At 37.3% G+C, this 14,921-nt stretch overlaps 1 protein-coding gene across 1 annotated transcript; it reads right to left on the reverse strand.

Moving 5' to 3' along the window:
• Positions 1 to 62: 62 nt before the first annotated feature.
• On the reverse strand, positions 63 to 14,586 carry LOC131784460 (peptidyl-glycine alpha-amidating monooxygenase A). Its single transcript, XM_059101270.2, has 20 exons — positions 14,144 to 14,586; positions 12,745 to 12,799; positions 12,227 to 12,329; positions 11,586 to 11,683; positions 10,478 to 10,549; positions 10,295 to 10,349; positions 7,982 to 8,046; positions 7,101 to 7,184; positions 6,888 to 6,964; positions 6,536 to 6,586; positions 6,212 to 6,264; positions 5,433 to 5,629; positions 3,603 to 3,792; positions 3,143 to 3,256; positions 2,674 to 2,746; positions 2,423 to 2,565; positions 2,215 to 2,300; positions 1,784 to 1,963; positions 1,568 to 1,671; positions 63 to 1,085 (listed from the first exon to the last, which is right to left on the reverse strand). Exons 1-20 carry the CDS (start codon positions 14,339 to 14,341, stop codon positions 975 to 977), a joined length of 2,109 nt encoding a protein of 702 aa, XP_058957253.2. The 5' UTR covers positions 14,342 to 14,586; the 3' UTR covers positions 63 to 974.
• Between the last annotated feature and the right edge of the window lie 335 nt (positions 14,587 to 14,921).

A 14,921-nucleotide genomic window follows, 5' to 3' on the forward strand; every position in this document is an offset into this window, starting at 1 on the left:
TTAACGGGTTTAAGTTTGGAAATGCTCGTATCAAACGTCTAATAATCAACCATACGTACCACCAAGTTTTTGGTGAGTTTTATTTTTCAATTTTTACGTAGACCCTCGTTTTACAACATTTAAGTAATGGCAATTTAGTGCGATGCAGTGGTCTGAAATGCCACGTATTTCGTGATACAATCCCAAAGTCCCCGTTTATTTTAGTCACGAGATATTTTAAAGGGGGACTGGGTGAAACTTAATAGCTCTGGGGACGAGAAAGTATCTGATTTAGTAAAATGATCTGAATACAGATTTGAATTCTTGTGATGCATTTGAATTCTTAGAATTCACAAAATTTTCTTTATTTAACTTAAAATTCTCTCTTACGATTTACCTTCTTAATTTAACTTCAAATATAATCTACATTCGTCTCTTTTAACATAAAATTCGCTTGAAGTGTAATGAGTATGAAAACAAACGAAAAAGTAACAATAAATCTTGACTTCAGCGATTCAACAATAATGTGACAAACATAAGAAGAAAAGGAAGGAAGAAATAAGAGAAAGGAAAGGAGAGGAAAAGTGCAAGTGAAACTGTATGCGAAAGAAAACAAGCGCGTGTAAATGAACAGGGTGCCACTCGACACAGCACCATTTTTAATAACTTAAATTTCGTAATGACCAATAGACCAATCACAACCTAAGAGAGGTGGGGGAAGAGGCATCGCACATGACATATTGAGTAATTTTCACCCGCCGGCAGGTTGTCCCCCCCCCTTTATACCTCTACCCCTCCCCACCCCCCTCTTTTCCATGAGCACCTAACGAGCTTCAATTATTACCAAAACAAAAAAACATCAACACGTCAGTAACTCTTGAGAGACTACATAACATTGTTGTTGGGAGACCGTAAATTTTCTTTTCTTAACAAATTAACAATTGTGACCAAAAATAATTTTGAAATAAAAACTACGTAATACTTTTGTTATGGTATTATTGACTGGTGACATGTCGCTTAAATTTCCAAACTGTGTTCCTGCCAATGTCTGCTACGTACACAGCACCATCTTGACTTGAAGTGACATCATGAGGTTGTGAGAAACCCTAAAATAACAAGTCGATTACGCAATAAGTACAAAACGTTTAGTTGAGTGAAAAAAAAAGTCCACCCAGCCGGAACTTCTTCCGGTTTCCTGAGCACTTAAAGATTAAAGTGAATACAAGTCCATCGCAAGTTATCCCCCGGCAATGAGACCGACCCAATCTTCACAGTTGAAGTTATATTCTAGTGGAGCTCGCAAATCGTGCAAAGCGTAACACCATAGCTAAGAAAATTTGGTTAACCATCAAGCCCAGAAAATAACCGTCCAATCGGACATACACAATTCTACTTAGAATATGCGTTTGCAGCTGTATTGCAGGCACATCCACACTGCCGCGTTACTCTTGTTCAGCAAACAACTAGGCACAATGCGTGCGCAAGATTTTAAGAAATTTCCAATCACAAAAGTAGCACGCGTAGGGGTTTACTCGGCTGAAATTTAATGTTCATGAAACTCCTCCTATCCTTCGCACTACATGCTTACCAAGGCTGGTTCCCAGTGCTGTAATACACTGCCTTTGTTCAAAATGAACGTGAAGCCCTGGGCTTCAGAGAAAGAAGGGCCGTTGACCACATGTAACACACCACCTGGAAAAATTTAAGATAGTTGTTTACATAGCTACATGTCTTAAGCAGTGTATATTAATTTATTAATATCTTGTTAATAATTAATGGATTAAAGTAAATTCTATGTGCATACCTTGCTCAGGATGATAGTGTACGGCAAAAGCTCTTTCCCCAAATGCTTTGATTTCGCGAACGAGATGACCGTTAACAGAGTCAAACTGTAGCACTCGGCTGTTTTCTCTGTCGGCTACAAACAACCGACGGTTCTTCTCGTCCAGGGACAAGCTGTGAGGGATCTCAAAATTACTTGGAACTGAAAGAAAGGAGACCAAGGATCACTGATGTTTCCCTTTTATCCCATGAAAGCACTTGCAAGATATGTTCTTCAAGATCAAGTCTTTGAACTAGGTAAAGGTGAAAGGGAATCGATCAGATTTGAAATAATTTACGACTATTCATAACACGAAACATTTCAAACGCTTAAACACAAAGACTGGACGTATATGTAAAGAACTACCACTTGGACAATCGTTTAGAGGTCTTTAGATAAGAGTGTTGACCCACCAAGCCCTTGTAATTTTTCATTCGTTATCATCAAAAGTACTTTCTTGCCATCAGGGGAAAACTTTATGACCCGATTATTACAGTATCTGAAATGTAAGAAAAAACACGGAATCAGGAAATATTATATAGGAAACTGAACGACACTCTAACAACAAAAGCAACGCCAAGAGCAGACAATTCGAAACACCACAAGAACGTCATGGTTTACCCGTCAGAAACAAAGATATTCCCCTCTGAGTCGACAGCGACGTCGGTTGGTTTACAGAAATGATTTTCATCATTCCCCGGGACAAACTGTGTTCCTAGTGTCAGTGAGGCTCGCTTTTTCTCTCCCGGAGGAAACTTAAATACCTGTCAAAATTAACAGACATTCTAGGAAACCCATATGGGAAAAATTGAAGCGAGAATTGAAGACATATTTACGTAAAACAGTTCCACGGCCAAGAGTTTATTACCAACCTGATGCATGGCTACATCTGTTAACCAAATGTTGCCCTTTTGATCGATGGTCAGCCCATGAGGCATAAAGAACCTGGATAGGGGAAAACGAGAAGTTTAAGAAATGGGTGTAGATAAGAAGAATGGGTGTGGGAGGAAGGCAGGACGATAGAGGCGGGAGGGGACAGAGCGGAAAAGAGGGGGAGGGAATGAGGAATTACGGGAAGGCACGGTAGGAGAGAGAGAGAGGGCACCAGAATACAACGAGGGTAAACGGCAAAGAGGAAGTAGGGAGCTAAAAATTAAAGGAGGAAATGAGAATTTTTGCAACTGGAAGCAGGAAGTGCAGGGAGTACGGAACTGAAGCGGGAGCATAAGCAGTTAAATGGGGAACGAGAAGGGAGGACTAGGTGGTACGGAGTTGGAGAAAGAGTGGGAGGACGAGTGTGCGTTCATAACATATAGACCACCAGCAAAGTAAGACATTTACATTCTTTCTCCCCAGCTGTCAATAACTTCCCCTGTTTGTGGATCCAACTTCATCACAGTCGATTCTGGGATGGGATCACTTGTAGCGGAGAAGATATTGTGCTCATCGAACGAACTGCAACCAGAAAACACTTGTTAAAAAAGGTCTTTTAGTAGGATTTGAGGCACGGCTTGGAAAACAATGAAAAATGCGGCGAGTTATCTTTACGGCGCTTTCACCCTGTGCACCCTAACATCAGTATGCATATTCTCCATACTGTTCTTTGTACATTTCTTTCGATTTCTTAAGGGGCTGACAAGGAGAATTTATTTTAACGATGGAGACCTTCTTTAGTGGGTGGTCATTTCCTTTATTCTCGTGATCCTAATGTTTGATTCCGGGATGATATTGTAAGGAGAAATTAGATACTATTCATTCCTAGGAGTTAAAGGGTAAAACCAGACGTGATGCAGACACTTACTCAGCTTGCCATTTTCTTGATGCTCGATGGAATATGAGCACTTTTCCTTCCGAATCAATGTCGACGGCAGTAACTTGACCAAGTTTACTCGACCGTCTCATAACGTCAGCCAGCTTATTTCCTTGCCAACTCTGATCTTCTTCAAGTAGCAAAGGCGAACTCTTGTCATCGCAATTCGGTGCGCAGAATCCTGAAATAAGTCACAATCAGACATGGTTTGATGCTACTCTGGTTTACAGATTTAATGAATGTAACCGAAGAAGTTACAATTCACAGACCCACAGTGTTATATGATTATACGATTAGCCACAGTGTTATACGATTAACGTTATAACCTTGAGCACCTTCATCGTTCAACACTAGCCGCGCGAAGCAAGATCTGGTGTCTCTCAAATATAGAAAAAATGGCAGAAATCACCAAAACCAATCCACATCCACCCCGGAAAGTTACAAAATACTATTTTTAAACATTCAGCATTAGATAGATAAGATTAAAATTATTGCTACCCGCTTCTCGAAAGGCATACACTGATAAGAAGAAAAAGTGAGATCGCAAGATAATCTATAATCACCTAGTTTAAGGCACCCGTTACTACTCGCCATCTATGAAGAGGAGAGTTAAGCCCATCTTCACCTCCTTAACCTAATTAACAACGCAGACATTATTCTCAGGTAGTTTAGATCTAGTTGATCTCTTTGATTTTATCTTCTCATCTTTCGGCCACCTTTGACTTTACAATCAGAATTAAAGTAATTTAACCAAGGACCAACCGTGTGAAAAGGGATTAACGGAGGGGGAAGGGGAGGAATTGCACAAGGGAGGGGGGGGGACTTGTCTCTGAGAGTACCAACACTTTCAGGTAAAGGATTGGGTAGAATGCAAATAGAAAAAAATGACAATTCTTGAATCTGGAAATGTTGATTGTGACGTTAACTGATACCTATTTCGCTAAATACATCATAGAAAACAAGGCAAGATGTAATAACAACATCATGATCACGAAAAAAAAAACAAAAAAAAAAACAGAGATCTGCTGATCATGCTTTAAAAAATAACTTTATTCTTTATCGAGATGCAATTGAACTTCAAAAGAAGTTATAACAAGCCATTGGTGTCAAAAAGTTAAAACATAGTTTATTATTTTACTTTCACTGGGTTAAACATTTAAATAAATACACCGCGCTTAGTGTAGAAATATTTTGTCGGTTACTTTAACCGTGAAAATTATTGGCGTTTCTAATTGAATTCGTTGAACTCTTCTTATCTATTTTTTGGATGACATCTTTTATTAATATCTTCCACTGAAACATTTTTCCAACCAGTTCTGTCATCAGATCGCATCTTTCAACGCTTATCACTTTCATCAAAGCTGGCCTGCGATTAAAAGAAACGAAACAAAAAAAAAATCAGCGCTTTGTTTGGCTCAACAACGAGAGGAATTTCGCGGTCAGAAAGATGAAAGTGATAGCAGCAGAGTCAAGCGCGCAGAAAAGATGAGATGAAACTGGAAAAAGAGGAAAGCGCCATCGAACCCTTCCGCATAGAACCCGAAACCACCCATGTAAAACCTGAAAGATTCCGAGAAAACTCGAGATAACCTGTAACCTACATTTCACCCAGACGATTCTAAGCCTTTTGAAAACGACTTGAAATCGAAACCCGTTAACAACCACAAAAATCCCGCATATGGCCAAACCCACTGCTAGAAGAGGCTTTATGAAAAAAAGAAAAAAAAAACCTGTATGTGACTGACTGATACTCCCAAGTTGAATTCAAGTGATCGTTTCCCATAAAACAATAGTTACAGTTTCATTGAATGAACCACCTACTTTCGCCAAGGTTTCTTTTCATCTCCATTTTTGGTCCACTGCCTGGTAACGGGACATCAGAGTCTGACGGGAAGTCGAGCTGTCTCTCGTCAATAATCTGACACATGTCTTCGACACTGACACCTCCCAGGTCATTCAGTTTTGGGTCATACCAGTACATCATGTAAAAATTACACATTTCGTCCTTCATAGTTGCTCTGCAAAAAATGAGGCATAGCTAAAAAAATTAAGCTGTAACTTAAGTGAGAGAAACACAACTATGGTTTTGGAATACAGCTTAATGCGGCTAAGTGCCAAACTTTTCAAGTGAAAATGTGTTGCATTTGAAAAAGAATGAAATATCATTTTCATGTTAACGACATCTGCCCATAATTTCTCCCTTCTCGCTACTATTAATTTCCTTGTAGGGCAATTTTCAATCGAGTTGTGAAACAAATTAAGGATCACATTGGTTTTACTTTTGTAAGCTCTGTAATTGGTCCAGAATACTCGCACCATCCTTTTAACCAATCAGATTTAAAACCAAAGCCAGTCGCACCTGCGTCACACGCGTTTTCCCGCACTTTGAGCGGTCTGCTTACTTTTACCTATAATTCTCATTTTCTCGTCGTGTTTTTGGTTTTACGACACTCAATCGAAATGCGCTCTAAAGTAACAGAATTTGCTGTTCTGTCAAGATTATGTTTGAAATGTATGTCGACTCTCGTCACCAGTTTGTAGGATAATGTATTGATATCGTTACATGTTTATGACTTCTGATAGTAAAATTGTAAACATACCCGATATATGTTACATGGTCTCTCTGGGTTGAATTGTAAGTGCATCGGGCAGCCTGGCGATTGAGAGTATTAAATATTGGATATCAGGGAAAATAAACTCGGCCTCTATTACAAGTTTCACGAGGAAAAAAACCCTGAGGCATGTGTCACCTACGAGACGCACAGGACTAAAACAGACATTTGTGAAACTAGAAAGAAAGTGCGCAATGAAAGAGATGGAATGCAAGACAATTAATGGAGACACCACAATACGACAACGATGCTCGAAACCAAACTGGGAACACAACACTTCAGGGAAGAAGAAAAAAGTCAAGTTTTTATTACCATAGAATCCCCACTTTTTATATCCACATCTTTATCCAGTGGGTAAAACGCCTGAAAAATAATCAAAAAAATATATTAGGGCCAGAATACTCTAGGAAATGCCAAGAAACTTTGCACTACATCCTGTCAGTTGTTTACATGAATTCAACGCCTAGCGTAAAAGAATAATAAAAGAACAAGAATAAAAATCATTTCAATGAAGTGCCTCAAATCAAAACTGAAATGTGTCATGCAAGAAAAAGGGTTGTCGTATCTATCAAGCTTTCATTTTTGGTTTTGGTTTAGTTGTTTTTGTGATGGTGGATGGTCACTAATCTCTGATTTGCAAAAAGGTGCTCAAATGTTACCCCACCTGCGGCCGCTGTGGATCTCCTTTCCCTATGAGAGTCCATTTTCCATCACGTATTCTGTAGCCGGTAATAACACTCCCTATGACGATTTCACAATGAAAAACATATAAATACTCTGTGAAGTAAACCTGCGTTCGTAAACAATTACCGCATCATTCTACAACTTGAGAACTCCGTAAAGTAAACAGTCTCACAATGACTTAAGTCAAGCTTACCAAGAGAATGGGCGTGGACCCGGAAAGCAAAAGGGTGTAGGTCGGGTCCATAGCGGTAACCACATCCAGTGTCTAAATGCCAGGCTAAATAAAAAATAAAGAGTAAATGTCAAAGACGCAGAGACGATGATTTACAACGCTTAAAAAATTAATGGAGTGGTCACCAATTGGTAGAATAAAGAAATTATAAAAAGAAAAGGCACATGTCAACTAAAGATCGTCTGTGTATAACTTGCCAAATGCTTTAGTTGAAATCATTAACAGTTCAGCTCAGAATACTATTGAAAATAGTACATTTTCTAGCAATGACAACTATTCACTTGCAGGATTACTTCAGCCAACCGTGCCTGTCTTGTATGGCTTTGGTTACAGGGTTTATTGCGATGTGACTATATGAATTGGGAGCCCGAGATTGACAATAATTTCGTAAACGGTTACTGTACTTTATCAGTGCAACCTTCCAGTAAGTTAATTCTAATCGACCTTCTCGTTGGCTGATGTATAATGCCTAAACAACTATGATGTCAGAAGTTAGGTAGCAGCAACAATCATTTTGTGTGATTGTGTAGCCTGATCGTCTGAGTGAGGGTAGTCATGAAAGGAATGATGTCGTGGGTAGTGATGATGTTTTGACAAACTAAGTGGAAGTCATCATCAGAGTCAAGTCAAGAGTTTGTTGTCAGTTAAGCGTACAGAGTACAGTTCGTGTAACAATCGTTTCAGTGGTTGTTTAGGCTTGTCAGGCGATGAACGGCAATATCAGTTGTTGTTGTTGTTGTTGTTGGTGTTTTTTTTTCATACAATGTAAATGCGTGTGTTCAATTGGTCAAGTTGCATACACTCAAAAAGTTTGGATAATAAGATAAACAACATCAATCAACCTTTCTCATTTGCAGGAATAGTTCCACCAGAAGCTAAAAGAAATATCGCAGCCAAATGACTAGGTCTGTGATGAGGAGAGAAACAAAACTGTGAGAATGGAATTTAAAGATCAAAGAACAATTGGGCTTATTATCATAGATGTGTCAGCACATGAGGATTTTACCTCACTTTAGAACAAGTTTTGCCACAGAGATCTTGGAACAAAATGAAAAAAGAGGGGATTTCTGCCTGAGTGATGTCATGCATGGCTGAGATCAGGATCACTGTCAGGGTCAGGGAAGTTGTCACAGAAAATACTTGCATTTACATCAAGTGTTCCAGTGGATTTAAGGTGAATTATGTTCAGTTGTGACTTCAATCAGCCCCAGTATGATTTATCATGCTATTTCACAGAACCAGTCATGATAGGAGGAGAAACTGTCCTTTCTTACAAATATAACAATGCCACATTCAAACAAATAGTAATAACAGCAAGAAAGCTAAGAACTACAAGCAAAATCACAAAAACTAACTAACTGGCTAACAGAGGAAAGATTATTTTAGACCAGAAGGACAAATTGCTTGCATTGCCCAAGACCATTGTTCAGCCATTATTCAGCCATTAACTAACATTAAAAAAGATGCAGGCGATTTGAATGAGTGAATGGGTGAGTGTTTATCAGTTTTATTGTAGAGGAGATTGCAGGTCTCATTTTTGTCAGAAACAAAAAAAAAATCATTAAGATTGAAGTAAAGAATATCCTGCTAACACACAGCCAATCCATTCTGGCTGATAAGCTACGTTTAGGTTTCAGACTTCTTTGAAGGACAGTGTAATCACTAAAGGAAATGTGGATTTAACAGTAAAATCCTCTCTTATACCTGGAGTAACTAACTTCACATGGGAAAATTGAATGGAAAATTTGCCAGCAGGATGAAAACTCATTTATTAATTAAATACACACTACTGCAATTTAGATTTTAGGACCTTTTTTTATATGGTATAGTTAAATTATCTGTTCTTCATTTGAATATACTTTTGAAAATTTGGCCTTTTAGTTTATGTTATGCTCAAACAACATTTACTCTCAGAAAACCATTTAGTCCATTCAGTCAAAGAAAAGAAGTGGGCATTAGGCAAGTTATACAATTGATGTTCAAGAAAAATGAAATTTTTACTTTGAAAACCTGAGTTTTACTGTCTGATTTAATCTCTGAAAATCAAAATTTATACTTTTAAGTTGTTAAGAATATTTTCTCTTAACTGTCAGTTTAAAAATTGTTAAATTGTTTCATAGTAACTGATTTTATGCTATCATTCAGAATACATTGATAATGATGTACATGAAAAAATTACCTTCTTCTGATTGGCTAAAAAACAAGTGCATTCTCATGTAACACAAGTGCAAATTACAAAAAGCATGTGCAACCTTTCAAAATTTTGTCTATCCTGACTTTCTGTGATGTTTTTCATGTACATTATTAACAAGTAATAACATGATTTCTTTAGCAAGTTAGTGTTAATAAGCACTTGTAAATTTTTCACAGACCACCAATTGCACTTGCCCTACCGGCTTGTGCAATTTTGTTGTCTTTGAAAAATTAACTTGTGCTTATTAACACCAAATTGCACTAAAAATCATGCTATTAATTAATTCATAATTTCAACCTTGTTTTTTGGGTGGGACAAGGGACCAACTAACAGCCAGGATCTTGATGCCAGCCTTGTACTGCGGCCTACATGTAGCAGGAGGAGCAAGGGAATCTGTTTTATTTGTGACTTGTTCCTTACAAGACACAGTGGCAAAAAAGTGAACAAAAGGAAAGAGGGAAGGAAGCCAGTGTGGAGAAAAGTGATAGAAACTAAAATGGGAGGATGATGTACACTGTGAGAAAGACAAGGGGGTAAGTGAGAAAAAGGGAGAGAAGGAGGGAGGGGGGGTAAGTGAGAAAAAGGGAGAGAAGGAGGGAGGAGGGGGTAGGGAGAAAAAGAGCCAAGAGAGGAGGTAAAAAAAAAACAAAAATGAAGGAAAAGAAGAAGATGGAAAGACACACTCATGGAAGGAAGGGAATTAATCTTATAAAGGCATTTAAAAAATATATCAACTCATTTACCTTAAATGCAGCACATATTTGTGTTATCTAGCTATCGGTACTTAAACTAACTAACAGCACCAAGACTTCTTACCCACGCAGTTGGTGATTATCATTCCATGACAAAAACAGGTTTTAAAGTGTATGTGCAGCTAGTTTAAAAGCTGAATTTTCAGTGTCACCCTGCCCTGATTCCTGCAATACCTTGAGCATAGAAAGTAACAAATAAAAATACTCACTGGACTCTTGTTGTTTGTAGGTCCACCCCTGAGTAATCTTTAAGACTAGGATTGGCTGTGAAAAATTGAAGCATATAATTCAGATGCACCCTAATAAGACATTTTTTAAAAATGGAAAAGTGTTTGTTGACCTTCAATCCCTGTCAGGGGGGACATGGAATGGCCACTTATTACACAACTCACCAACAAAGTTGTCCACCTTTCCATAATGAACTTGAAGTACAAGATAATTGCCACCCACTTCAAAGGCAACATCTACAAAATCAACAACAATAATTTTTTAAGCCTACAGTAGTTGTATGACTTTTAACAAAAAAATTAACCCTTAAACCCCTAAGTGGTTGAAGGGTTAATTATTAATATTGCTGTCCCTACATTATCACCCCAGAGTCTAACATTAAGGTCATGAGGAAATTATCACCAACCAAACAAGCTCTTGATTGTTGAACAAATTCACCTTGTCATCACTTTAGAAAATGCATAGAGAACAGTATGGAGAAAATGCATACTGTTGTTAAGGTGTAGAGGTTTTGTACACATGTATGTTCAGTGCCCTCATTTTTATCAGTCAGACTGTCATTTTCATTTTGATCTTTCTGAGTTCAAATGAAGTATATCACACCTTGGTCGACAAATGGTTATGAATTCAAAGCAATTGACACGCCAGTTGTATTACAGAAGGCCATAAGGTGATGGTGAAAAATAAGAGATAGAGAGCAAAAGGAACGGGAAAACTAGAAATAAGGGGGGCACAGACCCTACAATAGTCCTTTGTACAATTGCATGCTTGGTTGCCAAGCCTTTGAACAGGAGTGAGGCTAAAGATGACCTTGTTATGATACAACCTTGCTGCTTTTCAAATGCAAATTACTTTGTTATCACGCTAACTAGATGCTGGTCTCTATCACAACCAGGTCACCTTCAGCCTCAAATCAAAGGCTTGGCAACTAAGTACACAACTGTAAAATGGCCTATTCCCTGCAAAAAACTATTGCAAGCTTACATGTAACAGCTACATTTTTCAATGCATTTTCTCAAAGAAAAATAGATGGTTGACACACTGGACATTGCTGCTTGATTAGAAGGTAAAGAGATTTTCCTGTGTTAAATAACTATGCAAAGGTCATTTTGGGATATTTAAGTAGAGGTATGCCTTTGGCATGGTGAGTGATGACTTCCCCCCCACTTTGTGTTTCAAAATGCTCCACCACCCATATGAAGATCTCATCAATGTTCACAATGATGAGGATGATGATGATGACTACAGTAACAACTTATTTTCCTGCCTTACCCTTTGGAAGCTTCAACACAGGAGCATTTCTTCCCCAAGCATACAATATTCTCTCTCCACTGCCTTTACATACACCAGATCCCATATCCCCACAGTTCCTAAAACAAAAACAACTTACCTGTAAGTAAGTAAATATTAATGCATTCATTCAATCAATAATCAACATTCATCTATTGTTGACAGCCTGTTCTGTAATATCGCTGCACTATTCATTGCAACATTGAAACATTGAACTAAGTTTTTTATAAAGAATATAAATAGACTACTGCATAAAATCTTTACTTATTTATTTATCTATTAATTAATGTTCAATCAGTTTAATTTGCACAACAACATTTTTCACATAATACGACTTGAACAAAGAGCAAGAACTTCAAAACATTTTTAATTAATCAATTCTCATGTAAAAGCTCTTCTTGTCAGATTGGTGATGTGAGAAAAAGTAATTGGGCTAAATAAATCGTCCAAACAGGGTTATTTTATCAGAATCAGAGTGTTCATGGGAACAAAAAAAAAATCTTTCAATCAATGTTCTCTCCCATGATGAAAGTCATGTGTCATTAATTTACTAAATTTTGGCTGTAGGAATTTTTATTCCCGGTAGCATATCAACATTTGAGTAATACTTTTCTTTGACATACCAATATTTCCCTTCACTTGCTAAAGCATTTTCCCCTGGTGTTGGACATCCAAACAATAACATGTGATGTGCTGTGTGCATTTCAGCATGAGGTTCAAACCCAGCTGAAATGAATTATAAAAAAAGCTGTTGCTTGAATTGTTGCTCAGCTATGAACAAAGGTGTTTATAATTACATGGTTGCACAACTACGTTCTAACACTACAAGATTGTAACCCATGCACAGTTGACATAAGAGTTATATGCTTGTCTGCTAACTGCTCCCTGTTAGAGTTACATTCCTTTAGCTGTGGTATCATCCTCCAACATTACAGCACTTCTTATTTATAACCAAATGCCCAATTTCCTGTCTTTTGTATTCATCCACAACAACTGATAAAGCACCAATATTGTTTTGGAACTTGGAAACTCATATTAAGAGTTTTCAATTTGAATCTCACATTTTGTTTCTGCTTAATTTCTTTTCATCAAATAATTGGTCTTGGTTATACAAAAGTAAAATTTATAGGAAACATATTACCTATGTATGCTTTCTTGTTCCTAAGATCCACAGCAGTACAAAGGTAGGAATCATGCTGTAAAGTAATTGAATTGTATGTATTGAACTCTAAAACTGCAGCTTCTGTTGCATTTACTGAGGGATTGAATGATTGATAAACATCTCTATAAAATGATTCATTCTGGTAAATTCAAGAATTTACCAGAAAAATTAAAATTGATCAATTCACATCTCTGGGAAGGAATAATCTCTTTTATCTCTAGGAGAACACCATCCATTTATAAAAATGATTTTTCGTAAAAGGCACAAATTCAACCTATGTAAATGTCACAGAAGTTGAACTGGTAAAGACTCGCATAAAGTTATTGATATGATATGTAAAATAATATGTATAACTTTGGTGAAATTTGTGTAGGGCTTTTCCACCAAATAAAGCAAGCAAACATGATGTTATACAGTTCCTTCGCTTTTAGCCAGTATTTTAGTTATTGTGATCTCCGATTGCATGACGGAAGTATAAAATTTTAATTGTGTTTTCGATTGCTAGTCACTTTTTCAAATGCAGAGATGAAATTCGCTGGATTTTTTAAACAAAAATAAACCATTCATTCGAATTCACTGTTTATCAAACGTATTTAACTTGTATATATTTTTTTCTCTTTCCATTTGTGGATCAAGTGGGTTCGAAAAATAAAAAGAATCGCCCACCCAAGAATTAACAAAGGGAAACAGCTGTTCGGAAAATTATTATGCAAATCGAGTGGAATATAATTGACATCACATAAAAAGCTTAGCTTATCAATATGCCTGTGGCTGACTGTCAAATTCGTTGGACAAACATCTCCTCAATTTTAATATTCCCCTTGTTGAAATTCAAACCATTAGGTTAAAATGGAGAAACTGTTGTACTCACATACATCGAAGCTTCAAATAGTTCTCTATTAAGCTTTTGCGTACGATTTGCACTTTCGAGCAACTAAATTTGGCACACAAACATGAATAAAACTTCGAAACACGATCTTGACGTTTACAAAACCCTTTGACCCTATGATTTCCTCTTTAGGTTCTCCTATAAAATCAGAGAAAATTTCAGGCGAAAAAACGTGTGGAAAGCTCTGGATTTACTTTCCTACGAGTATAATGAGGCGGAATATGTAAAAAAATAATTAGCCGCCCATCGAAACCAGTTGATTAGGAATAACTGAACTGTGGAAGAAGAGGCGGTCGGGTGAGTCGATAAAAAAACTGGGGATAGATTGATCTCTTCTTCCCGAAAGATAAATCTTTCGCGCTCGTTTTCAACTATGTTATGTTATACAAAAATATTTATACGTTTTTCGAATATAATTCCCACATATATAAGCTCGAAGAGCTGAAAAAATTATCTGTAAAAGGGATACTTAAAGAAAGTACTGCTAACCTTAGTTGGATGAACACCAGGCATAATGAGTTTCACAATTCCTGAAGACTTGCCGTCACTTTGTTGCTTTTTGACAGAAGATCTTTGGTACAGGTTATCGTAATAACTTCTCAACTGTTCATCGTAGTCTCCGTAGGAGATGGACATCGTTATAAACGAAACGGTCCACAAGAAAACAGAGGCGAAACTCCCGATCATGTTGATCTTGAAGAACAGGGATTCAAAAATTACAACCGTTCGATTCCGTTCGTAACTACCGTACAACACCGTAGAATCCAACAGCGCGTTATATTCCCTTGATGTCTCACAACATATCTTCTTCTAATATGAAAAGAGAAACAGAGCAATTCTCTGTTTATTAATTTGTGATCAACGAAACACCCGCCAATGTACCCCCTTCTTTCTTTGTTAGTTATGTATGCGATCTCTCATCGCGAAGTGATGTAGTGAAGCGGAAAAAATATTTAACAGACAGACCTGTGATTGGTCCATTGTTCAAGATTTTTCACCTGTAACAGATGATGAGCGCGATAATCAGCTTGCTTGGGAAATATCGAAGTGTTTTGATCGCAGTAAAATATCACAATTATGGTTTCTTCGTTGGAATTTGAAATCAAAACTCTTTAAAAAAGAAATTATTGAAATTGTTTGGGTTTCTGACCCTCCTAGATACGACGCATAGCAAACCAGTGACAAATAGTATTTTTCTTAGGCGTTGATTCCATTGTGTCTCAAACAACATTGATTCTCTCATTGTTCCAATCCATTTTCGGCTTTT

The sequence above is a fragment of the Pocillopora verrucosa genome, chromosome 4, assembly GCF_036669915.1.
Source record: "Pocillopora verrucosa isolate sample1 chromosome 4, ASM3666991v2, whole genome shotgun sequence".
Lineage (NCBI taxonomy): Eukaryota > Metazoa > Cnidaria > Anthozoa > Scleractinia > Pocilloporidae > Pocillopora > Pocillopora verrucosa.

Coding starts and splice junctions, on each gene's coding strand:
- LOC131784460 (XM_059101270.2), bottom strand. CDS start 14,341: ATGATCGGGAGTTTCGCCTCTGTTTTCTTGTGGACCGTTTCGTTTATA. Junction 6,587..6,887: donor GAGATCCACAGCGGCCGCAG/GTGGGGTAACAT, acceptor ATTATTTTTCAG/GCGTTTTACCCACTGGATAA. Junction 2,566..2,673: donor CAGATGTAGCCATGCATCAG/GTTGGTAATAAA, acceptor TAATTTTGACAG/GTATTTAAGTTTCCTCCGGG.